A 19,273-nucleotide genomic window follows, 5' to 3' on the forward strand; every position below is an offset into this window, starting at 1 on the left:
AGATTGTTGCTGAATACAATGCTTTTTTTTCTTTAAAAATTAATACAATTAAATTTTTTCTGAACACAAAATTTTAAAATATCTTGAAAATCTAATTTTATTTACTTTTTAGTTATACACATTATACAACATTAGTGATTTAGGATTAGCTAAATTTGGTATGATCACTACCCATCCTAAGTGGATCATCCAATTGTTTCTCTTGTGATGCTTCTGCTTACTTTATTCAAATTCAGTACTTCACATTGCTAAAGAGCCATTGTAGCAAAACTTGATCCCAGTTTGCCTCTTGTTTGTAGCTTGAATCTCAAAACAAATGTAAAATAAATCATCTTAATTTAAAAAATCAATGCTGTTTACATAATGTTTATTTTTAGCATTGATATTATATCTCTCTCCAGGTTTTTACCAACCAGTACAGTTTGCACAAATTAATATTCAGAGTAAACATAAACCTGCAATGAGTATGTACTATAACGATGCAAATCTTTCATAGCAATTGAAATGAAACAACTATATTCTGCTGCAGGTTTGACACCCTTGAGCCTGAGATGAACAACCTGAGTACTCGGGTCACTGATGTGAAGCAAGTGGCTGAGCAGCTGCTGAGCTCAGACAACTGCAGCAAAGACCAAATCCACCAGACAAGAGACCAGCTAAACAACAGGTAAGTGCTAATATTGAACATGCCTTTATTTTCACCACTATAATCACCATTCTCTTTGTACTTAATGTGCAATGTGTTGGATTTTGTCTCTAGATGGAAAGAGTTCGAGAAGCTGGCTGGCCAAAAGAAACAAGCCCTGGAATCTGCTCTGAACATCCAGAACTACCACCTGGAGTGTAATGAGAGCCAGACGTGGATGAAGGAAAAAACCAAAGTGATTGAATCCACGCAGAGCTTGGGCAACGACCTGGCTGGAGTGATGGCACTTCAACGCAAGTTAACTGGCATGGAGAGGGATCTCGAGGCCATTCAGGTATGGAAGCGATGCATGCTGGGCAGAAATAGAAATATAAAAACACCTGGACAAAATAATTGTTTTTTTTTTGTTCTTCTGTTATTCCTTAATCTAAATTAGCGTTCATATTTTTTTAGGGTAAGTTGGATGATTTGACAAAGGAGGCAGAAAAACTCGCCAGTGAACATCCAGATCAAGCTGGAGAAATCCAAGGTCGCCTGGCTGAGATTCAGGAGGTGTGGGAGGAGTTGAATGCCACCATGAAGCGACGGGAGGAGTCACTGGGAGAAGCCAGCAAACTTCAGGGCTTCCTCAGGGACCTGGATGATTTCCAGTCCTGGCTGTCCCGCACACAGACCGCAGTGGCCTCAGAAGACATCCCCACTTCCCTGCCTGAGGCCGAGAGTTTACTCGCCCAGCATGAGAGCATCAAGAACGAAGTTGACAACTACAAGGAGGATTATGAGAAGATGCGAGCGGTTGGCGAGGAAGTGACCCAAGGTCAGACGGACGCCCAGCACATGTTCTTGGCCCAGAGGCTTCAGGCGCTGGACACTGGGTGGCATGAGCTGCGACGCATGTGGGAGAACCGCCACAGTCTTCTGGCCCAGGCCTTTGATTTCCAGACTTTCCTTAGAGATGCCAAGCAAGCTGAAGCTTTTCTCAACAGCCAGGTTAGAACAACACAAAATATGGATGAAACTTTATTGAATTAACCACATTAGCTTTCTTTGCAACAACCTGCTGTTCCTTAATCAGTTTCAGTACGCCTGTTACAAAGGACTAGCATAACAGAACTAAAATATTTAGTCTTGCTGCTTCTTTGGCAACAAAAGAAATGAAACACAAACTGTAAGCAGAACTCTTTGATTTCCTTTGACAAATAGCTTTTGCAGTGAGATCGAATTGCAGGATTCCAAAAATATCCTTTACTCTGAGATTTAGGGTCTTTGTTATTTAAGGTATTGGTTAAAAACAACCCATTTGCCCTTTTTGTTTTATTATATAGTTTTTAGAAAAATGTTGCCTTTCTGGGAAACTGAAATGCAAGTGCTGCTTTTGTGTCTGTGCAGGAGTATGTGTTGTCCCACACAGAGATGCCCACCAATCTTCAGGCTGCAGAGGAGGCCATTAAGAAGCACGAGGATTTCCTCACCACCACAGAGGCCAGCGAGGAGAAGATAACGGGTGTGGTGGAGGCTGGTCTGCGCCTTATTAATGACTCCAATGCAAATGCAGATAAAATTCAAGAAAAAGTTGATTCAATCCAGGAAAGGTCAGAGCTGGAGCAAAAGATAAGGGAAAAATTCTGAATTTTTTTCTGATGTGTTTAGGCTTGAAAAGTTCTGTGTTATTCTTGTTTTTTTCAGACATTGTAAAAATAAGGAGGCTGCAAATGAACTGCTTTCAAAACTTAAGGATAACTGTGAACTTCAGCGCTTCCTGCAAGATGGGCAGGAGGTAACGAAGTTAAGCACTTAAACAAATTAATGTGTAAAGTCATTTAAAGAAGGAATTTGACTAAGTGGCCTTGTGTTGTGATATGTAGTGTCTCTTTAATGTTTTTCCATATCGCTACTCTTCTCCAGCTAACTTTGTGGATCAATGAGAAGATGCTAACAGCACAGGACATGACTTATGATGAAGCTCGAAATCTTCACAGCAAATGGCAGAAACACCAGGCCTTCATGGCAGAGCTGGCCTCCAATAAAGACTGGCTGGATAAGATTGACAAGGTATGTAAACACAGAAAACATACCCTTAAATTTTTCCCCCTTTTTTCAACTTTGTAACAGTTTAAGTAAATTGTTTTTCTAAAAGGAGGGTCAAGTGCTGGTGGCGGAGAAGCCTGAGCTGAAGCCGGTGGTTCAGCAGACGTTGGAGGACCTGCAGCGTCAGTGGGAGGAGCTGGAGAACACGACCCGGACCAAAGACCAGTGCTTGTTTGAAGCCCACAGAGCGGAGATATTTACTCAGAGCTGCTCCGCTCTGGATGACTGGCTGAAAAACATTGAGACACAGCTGCACAGTGACGACTATGGAAAAGATTTGACCAGCGTCAACATCCTCCTTAAAAAGCACCAGGTAGAAATCAAAATAAGCTGCAAAGAATGTTTTTATTTTTTTATTTTAAAAAAAGCAGAAATAAGTTGGGCCAAAAATATTTTATCTGATGCAAATGAAGATGTTTTATCTTTTTTTAAATGTTTTTTTCCTGTGTAGATGCTGGAGCATCAGATGGAGGTCCGAGAGAAAGAGGTGCAGTCCCTACAAAGTCAGGCTGTTGCTCTGTCCCAGGAGGATGCAGGGTTGGCTGAGGTAGACGGGCAGCAGAAGAGAGTCATTGACAGTTTTTCTAGCCTCAAAGACCCTCTTGACCTGAGGAGACAGCAGCTGCTGGCCTCTAAAGAAGCACATCAGTTCAACAGAGACTTGGAAGATGAAATTGTGAGCACTAGCAACTCCGTGTAGTCAATAGATGAGTTTTGAGTTTTATGTTTATCCTGCTGAGGTTTTATTTCTATTTAATTTGCAGCTTTGGGTAAAAGAACGAATGCCTCTGGCAACTTCCACGGATCATGGAAAAGACTTGCCAACTGTGCAGCTGTTAATCAAAAAGAACCAGGTACAGTTTTATTTTCTGCTTTAGTATTTAGCAAGAAATGTAATAATTACATTGTGACTCACTTGGCTAAAAAATATATGTACCAGGATATAAAAAAGAATATTGAGTGTTTGCATTTTTACACAGTGTTCCAAATCATTATGCAAATTGGATTCAAGTGTCATAAAGATCACATTTTTTGTTGTGCTATTAAACTTATAGATGGTATTGTGTGTCAGGGCTCTTTGAATCACTATAATTAATTTCAGAAAGCTGGTTGATTAGTTTGTCTGGTGAGCTCAATTAAAGAAAATCTACTTAAGAAGGATGTTCCACATTATTAAGCAGGCCACAGGTTTCAAGCAGTATGGGAAAGAGAGGATCTCTGCTGACGAAAATCATAAGATAGTGTAGAACCGTATGACAACATTAGATGTATAACAAAAACTGAAGCTTTATCATTGTACTGTGAAGAGATTTGTGGCTGATTCAGAACAAAGATGGGTTTGTACAGATAAAGGCATAATGAGGAAGGTTTCTGTTTGACAAATTCATTGAATTAAGAGGGCAGCTGTTAAAATGCCTTTACAAAGCAGCAAACAGTTATTTGAAGCTGTTGGTGCCTCTGGAACCTCAAGGTGGAGGATCCTCCAGAGGCTTGTGGTGCATGAACCGACTATTTGGCTCCTGACCAGAACTCACAAGCAGAAACTGTCGCAGTGGGCCCAGCCGTACATGAAGATTAATTTTCAAGCAGACTTGTTTATTGATGACTGCTGTGCAACCCTTGATGGTCCTTATGGACACAGTAGTGGATTGGTGGTGGCCCCAATGTTGCCTGTTCACTCTGGAAAAGAATGGAAATAGAAACTATGCAGGAAGCTCAGTTATTCATGAAACCCCAAAAACCGCCATCCTTCTAGTAGAAATAATGTCAAAACTGGTTGTGAAATAGACGTTGCAGAAAGAGATCCAGGGCCACCAGCCTCGCATTGATGACATCCACCGTCGAGGCGAGGCTCAGAGCCAGGTGGACGGCGACAGGCAGTCGCTGCTGAAGGAACGCCTCGTTGAGCTCAGGGATCTCTGGGACCAGCTGATCGCAGAGACGGACAAGCGTCATGACCGTCTGATAGAGGCCAATCGCGCACAGCAGTTCTATGCTGATGCAGCAGAAGCAGAAGCCTGGATGGGGGAGCAGGAGCTGCACATGATGTCAGAGGAAAAAGCAAAGGTAAACCTGAGACAAAGATGAACAGATTGTTGTTAATCCTGTGTTTAGGAAATATAATCTTTCATGTTTGTTACCCAGGATGAGCAAAGTGCTCTGGCAATGGTCAAGAAACACCAGGTCCTAGAACAGGCCCTGGAGGACTACGCCCAGACCATCCACCAGCTGGCCAACAGCAGTCGTCTCATGGTCACCAGCGAGCACCCAGAGAGGTCCGGAAGCGCATCTTAGTCTTCAACTTGAAGATGTAGTTGTCATTTAATAACAAATACATCTGATTCCTGATCTCAATTGAACAGTGAAAGAATCACCTTGCGACAAGCCCAGGTAGACAAGCTGTACGCCGGCCTCAAAGACCTGGCGGAGGAGCGCCGTGGGCGTCTTCAGGAACGGCTTCGGCTGACCCAGCTGAAGCGAGAGGTAGATGACTTGGAGCAATGGATCGCTGAGAGGGAAGTGGTTGCCGGCTCCCACGAACTGGGACAAGACTATGAACATGTCACAGTGAGTCTTTTTTTTTTTTTCTCCAATTGAAGATATGAAAGCTCTGGGAAATTCAGCTGAATTAATTATGTTGCCCTGATTTCTGTTTTTTCTTTCTCTTCACAGATGCTGAGGGACAAGTTTCGTGAGTTTGCTCGTGACACCAGCACCATCGGCCAGGAGCGTGTAGACGGCGTGAACGCGTTAGCAGATGACCTCATCGAGTCCGGTCACCCTGAGAACGCCAGCGTGGCAGAATGGAAGGATGGTCTAAATGAGGCCTGGGCTGACCTGCTAGAGCTTATCGACACACGCACGCAAATGTTAGCCGCCTCCTATGAGCTGCACCGGTTCCATCAAGATGCCATGGAGGTGCTCGGACGCATCAAGGAGAAGAAGGAGGCGGTGCCTTCAGACCTTGGCCGGGATCTAAACACGGTCCAGCATCTCCACAGACAGCACAACACTTTTGAAAATGACATCCAGGCCCTCAGCGGACAAGTGAGTGAAAAGATATCTTGTTAGAGTTTGAAAGCGGCTTCAGATCAGAACACAGAACGCCTTCTCTTCCTCTTAACTTCAAGGTGAACCAGGTGCAGGATGATGCAGCACGTCTGCAGAAGGCTTATGCTGGTGAAAAAGCAGATGACATTCAAAAGAGTGAAACGGCCGTGACGATGGCCTGGCAGGGGCTGCTGGAGGCCGGCAAAGCCCGCAGGCTCCTCCTGCTGGACACAGTGGAGAAGTTCCGCTTCTTCAACATGGTGCGAGACCTCATGCTCTGGATGGACGGCATCAACGTGCAGATCGACGCACATGAAAGTCCGAGGTAAAAGAAGTATCAAAAACTGGAATGGCTTGTATAAAAACCAGAAGTGGATAGAGTAGCCAAAAATTATTCTCAGGTAAAAGTAGCACCACCTTAAAATATTTTTACTCTAGTGAAAGTAAAAATTTCTCAAGCAAGAGTACACAAGTATTTGGTAAAAAGCCTAACCAGGTACTGAGTTACTGATCGAAACAATCATTTAATACTTACAAATTATATAATCAAAAAGACCAAAATACAAAGCGATAAATGAATACATTTATTTGTAAAGCCAGTTACAATAACCACCAAGTGAACCAAAGTGCTTTACATTGAACAAAATAAGATAAGACATATTAAACACAAGGAGTGAAACTGATAAAACACAACAGACAGTAGAATAAAGTAAAAAGACAATTAAAATATCACACTATTGAGGAGTAAGTCATATTGAAGATGTATGTATTGAGTCTTCACTTATAAAGACTCATTTAAAAAGACTCAGGTCGGAGGTCAGTCATATTTCATTCGGACCTTATGTAGAAATTTGGGCATTTTAAAGACCAAAAGAAAAATAATTCATTTAAATAACATGATTGCAAAATAACAAAATTTGGTGAAATAAAAAAAAAATTCTAAAACAATTTATTTCAGTATAAAACTGTGGGTCTGTGTATGATGAAGTTTTGGTTAAAACAAGCTTATTCTTTATTAGGAAATTACTAATGGTGTATAAAGTATCCAGACATTTTAGTGATATATCATAATAAAGTTACTCAAATAAAAGTGAAAAGTTCAGCATTGTAAAAAAAAGGTATTTTTATTACATCAATAAATGTAAGTCGATGCTATCCAACTCTGATAATAACACCAACTCTGTTGTTTGCTTTATTTAAGGGATGTATCATCTGCTGAGTTGGTCATTGTCAATCATAAGGGCATCAAATCGGAGATTGAGACCAGAGCAGACAGCTTCACTGCCTGTACCAAAATGGGAAATGACCTCATCAATAAGAACCATTACGCATCTGACGAGGTATTTGGCTACGATTCAAGAAAAACTATTTCAGAGGGCACACAATAACCTGCTTTTAGTGTCTTCATACCTAACAGCTCAATACCCTGTTTACTGAATACTCCTTTTATCTATAGATCCGAGAGAAAATGGCTCAACTCCAGGAAAAAAGAGATAAGATCAACAGCAAGTGGCAGGAGAAGATGGACCATTTACAAATTGGTAGGCATAGGGACTTCATTTCACTTCAATGGAATTTTGGAGTACTATGTTATTAAATAAATTCAGATATAAATTCAAATTCAAAGAATATCTTGTCCTGAAACAAAAGGTTATTATATTGGTATGTTAATTACATCATCTAACTGTGATGTGGCAACAGAAAAGCATGTAGGTACAGGTTTAAAAAGGAAGATATGCAAATGGGAAGGTTTAGGCTGTAGGGCTATTGAAAGGGAAGAACACACAGCATCATTTCATACTCATTGGGAAAAATGGTTGTACGGTTTAGCCATAGATTTACAAGGAAGTCATGTAATCTATTGTTATTAAGTGACATAATGCTGCTATTATTAATATTTCTTTTGGAAAAGTAGGCCTACTTGCATGCATTCGACTAACACTGACATAAGATCAGTTCATTTTTAATTGACGTCATTTTTGGGGGTTTTTCCAACACCACCATTCCCATCTTACTTAAATGAGTTACCACAGTCCTTCTACTGGTTTGAATGTCTTCTTACCAAGATGGTGAAGCAAGCTCTAATAACTTGGCACTCTTGGCACGTTTCATGATTTATTAGTATTTGATATTCTTGCACTTAACTTGGTGTTTGTATTTGCTTTAGTGCTGGAGGTGCTGCAGTTTGGACGAGACGCCAACGTGGCAGAGTCATGGCTGGCAGGGCAAGAACCTCTTGTCCGAGCGGCAGAGCTTGGTGCCAATGTTGACGAGGTTGAGAGCCTCATAAAGCGCCACGAAGCCTTCGAGAAACTGGCTGCAGCCTGGGAAGAACGCTTTGTGCAGCTCGAAAAACTTACCACAGTAAGTACAATGATCGCTTTCCCTCTGAAGTCATGGTGCCAACTCAGTCTGGTCTTTCTGAAATATTTTCTTATTAAAATGTTTAGCAATTCTGGGAAGTGGCCTGACACATTCAGGATGTTTCTAACCTCCTTTATGACAGCCAATTAAAGTTTGAGTCGTCTTTTTCTCCAGCTGGAGGAGCATGAGATGCAGAGGAGGCGAGAAGAAGAAGAGAGAGCACGGCGACCTCCTACTCCTCTGCCTGAAGAGGTGGTGCCGTCTGAGCCAGAGAGTCAGCCACATGATTCAGCAGCCAGGTAGGAGATGTTTGAAAGAGCAGACAGCAAAACCAAACCTGTTTTTTGGTTCACGTGACATTCATCTGTCTTTTAAACTCAGAACAAGTCTGGACCAGACGACACTCAATCAATTGGTGTCAGTAAATGGAGTGCACAGCGATAACGACACGTCTCAGGTGAGACAGGTTTGCCTTGTCCAACATTGTCGTGTTTTTTCCTTGCTTTTGGCCTCATTTCATGTTGTATTTTTGTATGATTCGAGTGGGTTATTGAAATGTGTTTTCAAGTTTGAATAAATTATTTAAAATTAATGTTAATATGCAAAATTCGACCAAGCAGAGTTGAAATGAGTCCAATATTTTTCCAACTCCATTGATTCAAAATCACTTCATATGAAAAGTATTTTTCATTGTTTGTCCTTGGTTGTCATACCACTGTGAATGGTATCTCATCTTTATATGGCATCTAACAAGGTATTGAATCTTAATTTAACAGCAAAAATGCCTGGCAAAAGTTACATTAGAATCTCAAGTTTCAATGTATTTTTCTGGAATTTTAGGTGAAAGAGAGACAATGAAACATGGTGGCGGTGGTATCATGCAGTTAGAAATATTTTCCCACCTTAAAACATAAACACACCGGAGATATAATAGACTAGTTTATATCAAACCTGCTACAAATCCTGACCCATTTCCATTTGAGATTATGTAGCAATCCTGAAATCAGTGTTCAGAGTCTCTCCATCCAAACTGAGACTGAGCTGTTTTTCAAAAAATGCAGCAAAAGTCAAGTCTAGACATGGGAAGCTATTTCTAGACTTTTTCCTGCAACTGTAATTGCAGGAAAATGTGATTCTACAAAGTTTGGAGAAGGCTGAGGACAATTGCTTGCCACACCTTTCAGATTTTTACCTGAAATCTGTGTTGTATTTTCCTTCCACTTTATGATTATGCATCTCTCGCTCAGTCTATTACTAAAGATCTAAAGATTGCTCTATGTGGTTGTAATGCTCCAAAAAGTGAACAGGCTTCTTATTCACTGCATTTTGAAGTGGTTAGATAATCTAAAAAAAAAATAGCTAGAATTAATATTTTGTCTTTACTGGAGCAACATGGTCAAACAAAATGGAAAAAAAAAATCTGCAATTTTGTCTTTTACAGAGAAGGAGAGGGGCCTGGGAAGAAAACAGTGCAGTTTTATATACATGTAGTTCAATCTTTTCAAAAGCATCACTAAGTGACCTGGATATCTTTTAATTTTGATCATGGCTGTTGACTGTGGTGTGTTGGCATTTTTGTTGAACTAAAAAGTTCAAGCCCCGAACTAACATTTAAGTGTCTGCCAGCGATGGACTCTTTAACAATTTCTCATTGCATTCTTACCAGCAGTCGTTATCGCTGCCGTTGTCAGTGGGAAAGAAATCAGAGCCTAAACGTGTGTGTAAGCCCAAACAGCAGGAGCGTGTGAGTAATGAGCCACGGTCAGCTTTGTTGTTGCTCCCCCTCCCAAACGCCCCCTCACCTTCCTGACAGCCTCCGCTCAGCTCCTGGTCAGCGGCAGTACTTCTTCTTTTAAGAAGCCATTGCTTCTTTGCATCCACTGCTTTATTTATTAATGAACCACACAGCTTCATTAATGAGTCCCCTGGCTGCAAAAAAGAAAAAAAAGCATGATGCACTTTCACGAACAGGATGTTTTCATGGATCTGATGCTGCGGTTTGCGGCTGCTGTGTATGTGCTTGTATTGACCAGGACGGGAGTCTCTAAATGTGGGGCAAAGTAAATGTGGTGGTTATTACAGCTGTTCAGTGGTATTTTTCTACGTGGCTTGTGGTAGTGTCTGTATGTTTACTTCTGAGTGTATATGTTGCTTAAAGTTAAAGCTTTGAATAGTGAATAGTTTTAATGACGGATGAATAACAGCCTTCTTGGTTTCAATACAGTTAAAGTTGTAGATTTTTAAATTAAGTCAGATTTTCTGTTTTTTTGTTTCATTTGGTGAAAAAGAAGCAAACGTCAAAAATTAGTTTCCTTAGCAGAGATTGTTTTTTTGTTTTTAGATGAAAACATAAGAATTTTCCTACTTATTTTCAGAACTCTAATAAAACAAGTTATAACAATTTTAAAATATTCTGCCGTTGGCTGTCAATATATCAAACGAGAGGCACTGCTGTCTGTGTAAGAGAGCAGTCATTGGAAAACAAGCTTTCAACATAATTTTAAGACAAATGGAAGTTAAATTGTTAGTTTTATTTTGGATGCTGCTGTTTATTACTAGAACAGCAATATCCATTTAGATAGGATATTGATATTCAAAGGGATAAAACAAAGCATCTCCATTCAGGCTTCCTGATATCTGACACTTCCTCACATTCTCACAGCCTGAATGGGCTGCAGACACGACGTACCGTCTCTTTAAAAACGTGTTTCCTTTTAAGTAGCTTCCTAGATATCTGTTGCCTTTGAGTCGTCTTTATGCAGTGTTGCAAGGTCTGCCTGGCATTAATGAATGTGGTGCATTTTTTTGAAAAATTATTGTTTTTTAACCAGCAGCTCTAATTAATCTGAAATTGGCAAATTTCTTAGTGCAGCTCTACAATTTTTTTCTTTGTTTTTTAAAGATTGTCAAGGAAAGTGGAATTAAACTTACTGAGGTTTTACTATGTAGGTTATAATTTGAATTGGTATAATTTTTTTCCCAAAATGTATTTAGGATGTTTAGCTTGTGCTTCTTGTATGTTTCCTTTGTGAGTAGCTAAGTGGTACGGTTTGTCTCTCAGTTATAATGTAGTGTAAAGTCTTGTGTAAAGTATGTTTCTATGAATCCAGTGGACCCCGTGTTCAGTACCTCAGTTTATCATGCAGTGTGTTAAAGCAAGCATCATTATGGCTTTTTGTGTTTGGCTGTGAACGGCTGCTTTGCTGCTCCCTTGGTCTTATTCTGATTTTTGCTGCCTTACCACTTTGGTCTGGTTTTAACCACAGGGCTCAGAGTCCGATTCCGTTAACGGACCCGGTAGAGACAGCGGCCTGGCGTCCTCTCGCCTCGAGCCGTCTGCCACGTTACCGAGCAGAGGCGGTGCCGACTCCGAGCCAGAAGCCATGGAGGGCATCCTCTGCCGAAAACAGGAAATGGAGTCCCACAACAAAAAGGCAGCTACCAGGTAGGAATTTGGTGAAAAGAGAGTGGAGACCTGGTTACATACTGGGAAAAATGTAATTAACTGAAGAGCACTTATTATCTCACTTGATGGGGCTTGGACCGCACACATTCAAATGGTTGTGGATCTTTTTTTAAAGTTCTTACACTTTTTTTAAACACTTTATTAAAGACAATTTTTTGTGATATGCTATTACAAATAATAATGACGTAAATGCAAAGGAATTAAAGGTGTACTCTTCATGTTTTTTTGGGGGTTTTTACAAACTGACAGAACAGAGAACAAATTAACTACTTATGTCGGTCTATAATTTGTAATGTCTCTATTTAAAAAAAGTAAACCAAATAATGAGATAAATCATACATCACTAGTAGAAATGAACTTTTCCCCCTCATTGAAATGTAATTATTTTCAGAGTTTGGGAAGCCATCTGGTTATTGCCAATATCATAAAGTTCAGAATCACATAAAGTATTAAAATATTGGTTAAAATTATTGTGAAATTAATTTGTGTAATGAAAAACATTTGTATTATCTGTGTAAAATTAGTTCTAATTTTTACTAGTATAAAAAAGGTTTATTATTTCATCAGCTTTTGACCAAATTTTAGTCAATTTGGAGGAATATTCAGTGCAACATCATTTATTGCTTTTTAGACGGAATTTATCCATATATATATATATATATTTTTTTTTTTTAAAAATCCCTTCTCACCCACCGCGGGTGGTTCTTATCCTCTGAGCTCGGGTCCTCTACCAGAGGCCTGGGAGCTTGAGGGTTCTGCGCAGTATCTTGGCTGTGCCAAGGACTGCACATGTCTGGATATATATATATATATATATATATATATATATATATATATATGTGTGTGTGTGTATATGTATATATATACATATAAAATATCTAAAAAAAACATTTAAACACTAATATTCACTTCAGACAGACTAAATTATCACAAACTACACAGATACATGTCCCATGTCTATACGAGCTTGACGTATACATTTGTTTTTAAAATATGGCTCAACAGTCAAAGCTCTCGATTACAAATTTCTTAACTCGGTCAAACGGCACATTAGTTTAGTCTTGCAGCTTCTCAGTAAAGCATAAAAAGTTGGAACACCACTCGGGTCGAGACAAACATATAGCAGCACACAATCGTGAAATTCTAATTCAGATTCTAAACGCACCCTAGAAAGCCATCCGCAGCTGTATGAGCAGATCTTAATTTATTCAACAACAAAAATGTATTTGTGTCAAAACGGAACAAGGAGCTTTTTGGGACGCCACACTTGTAAAACATTTTAGATAGTTTCTGAGCCAAGTGTGCGTTACTCTTAAAATTTCTTTAATTTCTATTTTTAAGATTTTGTGAACTTTGGTGTCAAAAGCCGGTTTTCACTCTTGTTGCTGTTGCAATTGCAGTATCTTTCACTTTATTAGGTTGTAAAATATATCTAACTTTTTTTAAGCTATTTTGTTGTCAACACCTGGATCATACTAATCAGACTAATTTGCTCCAACAGATCGTGGCAGAACGTGTACTGCGTTCTTAGAAAAGGAAGTCTGGGTTTCTATAAAGACAGCAAGAGTGCCAGTAATGGCATTCCATACCATGGAGAGGTTCCCATTGGGCTGGATGGCTCTGTGTGTGAAGTAGCCCACGACTATAAAAAGAGGAAACACGTATTCAAGCTCAGGTGAGGATAAAATAATTTAAAGCAAATATTTACCTTTAGTCCACCTGTTGGTATCAATGATTGACTGCATTCATTGAGTCATTTTTCCTGGTTCATGTGTCTGCAGGCTAGCAGATGGGAAAGAGTATCTGTTCCAAGCCAAGGATGAGGTGAGATGTACAGACTTGTCATTTTAAATGAATGAATGAATGATGAGGTATAATAAAACCTTTGTTGTTTTTTATAAGGCGGAAATGAGTTCCTGGATTCAGTCCATCGCTGGCTCCATGCCATCGGGATCAGGGGACTCGCCGGGAGCGCCCCGACTCAGCCGCGCCATGACGATGCCCCCCATCTCGCCAAGCTCAGGAGAAGGTGTAACCATGCGCAACAAAGAGGGAAAAGAGAAGGATCGTGAGAAGAGATTCAGCTTCTTTGGCAAGAAGAAATAGGACATTTGTAAATGGAAACATCCAAAATCGAAAAAATTCCACAGACTGAGGCAGGCGGACAGAAAGGTACACACAGGTCAGACAGACGCACTGCTCTCCATGCGGGACCCGAGGAATTGCCACCACATCTGTCACTTGGGACTCTTCAAATTTTTTTTGACTTCCTTTTCTGTTTGTTTCCCTCAGTGTTTTAATCTCTTGTTTACTTTATTTTCTCCCGATCTGTACTTGCTATTCACATTTATCCCCCAGACTAGCGTCAGACAAGTTTGTTGGTCTGAGTCGGTAACATCAGCTGAATTGAACAGGTCAGACGACTGAAGCGGCTCGTCCTCTGCAGGAATCGTCTCACAGTGACACCTAGTGGACGGAGTCTCCAGGAAACCTGCGGATCGTGGGTTTTTTTCCCCACTCCTCACAAGCCTTCTCTTTTGGGGGCGATAACATCCGTTTGTTTTTATGTTGATGTTAGTAACTTGATTAATATTATTATTAATATTTATCTTTTGCAATGTATGGTTTGAGAAGAAAACTAATTAATGACCTTGATTTATGTTGTGGAGAGAAACAAATTTGGTTCAACTAGTGGAGAATGTTGGTCTTGCCCTTGTATTTTTTTCTCTTTAGGAAAGATCATTTATGAGGTGTTTTGCAACAAAAATAAAGCTCGAGTTTTAGCCGTGTGCGTTAAATGATCACAGGTACACTGGGAAAATCATATATACATATATTTAATTAGTGGTCTCATAATTCTTTTTTCTTGTTTATCTCCCGATTTTGCCTGCATTTGATGATTTCTTTTGAGTGATCTTTTCTGCTTGATTTTTAACTTTGTTTTTTTTCTTCATAAAGCAGACTAGTTTTCTAGTGTGAGCGTGTGTGAGTTGTGGTGCTGTGGATTTTGCATGTTTATTTGTTCCTAATTAAATACAGTCAGATGGATGTCGCTTTTCGAAAACCAGACACAAGCAAAGTATCACTGGAGTAATTTTCTGAAAATTTTTACTTTTCCTTTTGCTTTATAGTACCAGTAACATTCCTCTAGACATTATTTTTCTCCTCTTCGTTTTAGTCTCCTAAACTATTTTCCGTTTTTTTTTTTTTTTTTTCTTTTTTTTTGGGTCTGAAATGAAAGCTTTGGGGACAGTTTGCAGACGAGAAGCTGAAGCACATTTTGTGGCGGCAGACTGCGGTGAGGAGAGCAGGACTGAAGGACAGACTTTGCCAAGCGAGGGGAATGGAAGTGAGACAGGAAGGGCATTGATGAAGACGCTTTAGGTGCTCTCTTACAACCATACATGAGCCTGACCTTTACTTGAACACACTACATTTATTCTGATCCCTTTTTACAAACACACCCTTCATTCGAAACAGTCTTAAAGTTTTCTTAGTACAAAGAAGTGAATGTTAACCATGTGCCCTGTGGCAATGACCTAATGTATGTTAGTGGATTATTAGTCTAGATACAATGATGGCGACCATGCGAAGCTCTGCTTACAAGCAGCCAAGTTACTGAGGAAAACAGTCTGCAGTTAGTTTAATAAGCCGTTTTGCTATTTTGTTTTAATCTGAATATATGGCATGACAATGTGGGATGATTATTGTACGTGTCTGAACATCACCACCTACTTTATATGTTAATTTATTCTGGAAACAGCTTTTAATCAGGACCAGACGTAACGATTAGATGTAATTTGGCAGAAACTCACTCTAGCAGAGCAAATGTATGCAAATACTAGGTGATAGTTTCCTCAGATATTGTTTATGAAAAGGACCTTTACAGGATGTAGACATTAGTACAAATTTACACAATAGTTCATTGCTGCACCTGATCTTGCATAAAACCAAGTAAACAGTATAAGACGTTAGCTGCAATTTGTGTTTTTTTTTTTTAACAGTATACACAATGTTCCAAATTATTATACAAATTGGATTCAAGTGTCATAAAGATCACATTTTTTGTTGTGCTACTAAATTTATAGATGGTATTGTGTGTCAGGGCTCTTTGAATCACTATAATTAATTTCAGAAAGCTGGTTGATTAGTTTGTCTGGTGAGCTCAATTAAAGAAAATCTACTTAAGAAGGATGTTCCACATTATTAAGCAGGCCACAGGTTTCAAGCAATGTGGGAAAGAGAAAGGATCTGCTGACGAAAATCATCAGATAGTGTAGAACCGTATGAAAACATTAGATATGTAACAAAAACTGAAGCTTTATCATCGTACTGTGAAGAGATTTGTGGCTGATTCAGAACAAATATGGGTTTGTACAGATAAAGGCATAATGAGGAAGGTTTCTGTTTGACAAATTCATTGAATTAAGAAGGCCGCTGTTAAAATGCCCTTACAAAGTTATTTGAAACATCCACCTTGAGGTTGCCTCTGGAACCTCAAGGTGGAGGATCCTTCAGAGGCTTGTGGTGCATGAACCGACTATTGGGCTCCTAACCAGAGCTCACAAGCAGAAACTGTCGCATTGGGCCCAGCCGTACATGAAGATTAATTTTCAAACAGACTTGTTCACTGATGATGGACGCAGTAGTGATTGGTGGTGGATGGGCACTACGTCCCAACACAGCTGTGATGTCAGCAAGGAGGTGGTGGAGTCATTTTTTGGTCCAAAATCATGGAGAGAGAGAGAGCTGGTCAGTCCTCTCTCCATGAAGGTGTAAAAATGACCTCAGCAAAGTAGATGGACTTTCTGATTGATCACTTTCTTTCATGGTTCAAAAAGAAGATCCGTACCTTCAGTAGCAAAATCACGCATGGCAATGCACCATCTCATGCTGAGGAATACCACTGTGTCATTGGCTGCTATAGGCACAAAAAGGGAGAAACTCATGGTGTGGTCACCATCCTCTGACCTCAACCCTATTGAGAACCTTTGGAGTTTCCTCAAGTAGTAGATCTGAGGGTGGAATGCAGATCACAGCAAAACAGCAGCTCTAGGAAAGTATTCTGACATCCTGCAGAGAAATTCAAGCAGAAACTTTCCGTAAACTCACAAGTTCAATGGATGCAAGAATTGTGCAAGTGATCTCAAAGAAGGGCTCCTATGCTAACATGTAACTGTCTGTTAAGATGTTTTTGTTTGAAATAGCTTTTGATTTTAGTACATGTCCACTTAATGCCGCACATTCAAAGAATGACCGTTTACAGTTCATTATAATCCATAAAATTTTTAGAAAATCTGTTGTGCATAATAATTTGGAACAGTGCATTTTGAGTTTTTTATTTTTGAAAACATGCTGTTCTCATGGGGAGCTTTGTTCAGTAAAATTTTATTTATACTGCAATAGTTCATGACTTAAAAATTATACTGACCATTTGCATTGACCATTTAAGAAAATATCACTTGCATAATAATTTGGAACACAGTATATGTACCCCTACAACTCTGGTATTTGAGTGGCATGACTTGTAAAAGTGTTTACCTATATGGATGTCGCACCTCGGCATGGGCTGGTAATTTTAATCAGAATTAAAAATACCACATAATTTCAGCCAACATTTAAAACAAGCATATGTAATGTCTTATTGTTAGTAGTTTTCAAGTGCTTACTGTGCAGAATATTACAGTTTTTGTAACTGTTATTTGGTTTTTATATAGCAATATGAGGTATTCGCTAGTTAATTAGTCTGGTTACCTGCTCTGGTAGCTAGCCTGCAGTTGGCTGCTTAACAGACATGCTGCTCAATTTTTTAAAAGGTTCCTTTTCACACCATTACTGTTTCGCAGGTAGGGTTATTTTCAAAAATCCTTTTTGTTTTTTGTAAACAAGAGGAAGGTGTTGGAGATTATATTTTTTTTTCTGTTTGATGCATCTTGAGACTGCTAATCGCCCCAGGCCTAGTTTATCTGAACTGCAGGCTGGTCGCACAAATCAGCTCAAAAGGGATGCTGGTCATTTTGTCAAGAGTAGATTTTATGGTGATTTGTCCCAATCATTAATAAAGATAATTGGTATGACATGGAATGACATGTAGGTACAAAGTGGGGGTACAAAATGGCGACGAAACAACTTTCACCTTTTAAACCGAATGGTTTTCTTTTTCTTGTCCAAACCAGGACTATTTAGATGAAGGAAATCCTTCTGAACGCAGATTGCTTAAGAGCAGGCAGCCCCAACTTTATAAAGCACACCTGTTTCTGTCTGTAGGACTGAATATACCAGACATGGCTCAGAGCTTCTAGTTTCTGAAATTAAGCCACAATCAAAGAACTACACAACATGCATTACGTGAGCCAACGCAATTGGCACAAATTGGAAGAGAGGCGTTGATCCTCCTTGGTGGACAAGCTGGTGTGACTCCCAGTGCTACCCGTTCTCCCAACGTTTAATACCAGATCCGACTGATGCTGCCGAGCTCCAGCTCAGAGGTCACACAGTCTATTTTCATACTGGCTCGTTTGAATGTGAATGAACTCAACTGAATTTGGCCAAATTGGTCAAGTGAAGCTTAACTCATACTTGACATACTGTACACAGGCTCTGTATCACGTATACTCACATTGATACCACTTTGGTACTCCAGTCTTGTGGGAATGTCCTCAACTGGCTATGATTTGATGTTGCATATTGCATCCTTTCTAAAACAATATAACTTTGTGCTACTGGTGAGCTTTGACCAGAACTTAAGAAGTATGCATTATTGATGTCAAGCAGGTTTTTGGATCGAAGAGTGCTGGTATCGATGAAGAAAAGCAGCTTTTACATGTTAAGTATTAGATGTGGTTAAATATAGACTGCTGACAGTTTGAGCTTCCTCTTTCAGAAGAATGCTGAATATTTGCTGTCCAATGGGAGCTTGTATTTTTTTCATCCAGTGGTCTGTCTTGCAGCATTTGATAACCCTTTTCTTCTCTCATTTCTCAGTACCTTTGACAAATGTCTGTTCCTTCCTCTGTAATTCAGAGTTGTTAATACCAGTACTTGTATTAATTGCTCTTATGACCATTATTGCTACTGTTGTTACTATTACTACTACTGTTACTAATGCAACTTATTGCAAAAAGTACAACTGCTGTCCCATTTTTTTTCAGGTATGTGTCTGTAATGCCAGACTCTTCCACACGATGTCAGTGTGCTGTGGAGCATTTTCATTACAAATCAAAAATACTGTTTGTTGACTTGTGTATCTACATCTAATATTAGGAATAATAAAACGGTTTAATCAACACAGGAGGTTGGGTTTCTTTTTTTATGCTGGTTCACATGGTTTCTTATGTTCCAGACTAAAAAGAGGGATTAAATGGATGTCCAAAGCGAGATTCTTTAGACTAGTGTTTAATTTTTCAACATATTTAACAACCAAATATGCCTATATTATTAGGATTCAACAACAACAAAAAAAGTTTCTACATATCAACCTATAGAAAAACAAAACATAAATTTCAGCAGTCAAGACTACATATACACAGTGCAATGCAGTCCACCTTAACTGACAGAAAAGCAGCCAAAATCCCCATGGAGGCAAATATCCTACAGGTAAAACTAAAACTGGACACCTCCTTCACCTATGTTGTCTGAATATACTTTTTTTTTCTTTT

The 19,273-nt window shown here is 39.4% G+C and overlaps 1 protein-coding gene across 5 annotated transcripts in view; it reads left to right on the plus strand.

The window, feature by feature from the left end:
* The window catches only part of LOC129368429 (spectrin beta chain, non-erythrocytic 1), a 56,995-nt gene extending 38,094 nt beyond the window's left edge, over positions 1–18,901 (plus strand). For 2 of the 5 annotated variants that reach the window (XM_055043387.1, XM_055043389.1), the window contains 24 exons: positions 530–667; positions 761–980; positions 1,100–1,636; positions 2,036–2,238; positions 2,333–2,423; positions 2,552–2,698; positions 2,784–3,047; positions 3,186–3,410; positions 3,499–3,588; positions 4,523–4,801; positions 4,880–5,010; positions 5,098–5,302; positions 5,408–5,782; positions 5,866–6,110; positions 6,987–7,125; positions 7,242–7,326; positions 7,953–8,149; positions 8,324–8,448; positions 8,531–8,606; positions 9,816–9,893; positions 11,416–11,594; positions 13,117–13,290; positions 13,397–13,439; positions 13,518–18,901. In XM_055043387.1, the coding sequence (XP_054899362.1) occupies positions 530–667; positions 761–980; positions 1,100–1,636; positions 2,036–2,238; positions 2,333–2,423; positions 2,552–2,698; positions 2,784–3,047; positions 3,186–3,410; positions 3,499–3,588; positions 4,523–4,801; positions 4,880–5,010; positions 5,098–5,302; positions 5,408–5,782; positions 5,866–6,110; positions 6,987–7,125; positions 7,242–7,326; positions 7,953–8,149; positions 8,324–8,448; positions 8,531–8,606; positions 9,816–9,893; positions 11,416–11,594; positions 13,117–13,290; positions 13,397–13,439; positions 13,518–13,721 (4,450 nt within the window). In that variant the 3' untranslated portion in view covers positions 13,722–18,901. The remainder of the gene's footprint in view (positions 1–529; positions 668–760; positions 981–1,099; positions 1,637–2,035; positions 2,239–2,332; positions 2,424–2,551; positions 2,699–2,783; positions 3,048–3,185; positions 3,411–3,498; positions 3,589–4,522; positions 4,802–4,879; positions 5,011–5,097; positions 5,303–5,407; positions 5,783–5,865; positions 6,111–6,986; positions 7,126–7,241; positions 7,327–7,952; positions 8,150–8,323; positions 8,449–8,530; positions 8,607–9,815; positions 9,894–11,415; positions 11,595–13,116; positions 13,291–13,396; positions 13,440–13,517) is intronic. The other 3 variants (XM_055043390.1, XM_055043391.1, XM_055043388.1) reach the window with 2 other exon arrangements.
* Positions 18,902–19,273: the final 372 nt, after the last annotated feature.

This window comes from Poeciliopsis prolifica, unplaced genomic scaffold, assembly GCF_027474105.1.
Source record: "Poeciliopsis prolifica strain line A6 unplaced genomic scaffold, Auburn_PproV2 SCAFFOLD019, whole genome shotgun sequence".
Taxonomy (NCBI): Eukaryota; Metazoa; Chordata; class Actinopteri; order Cyprinodontiformes; family Poeciliidae; genus Poeciliopsis; species Poeciliopsis prolifica.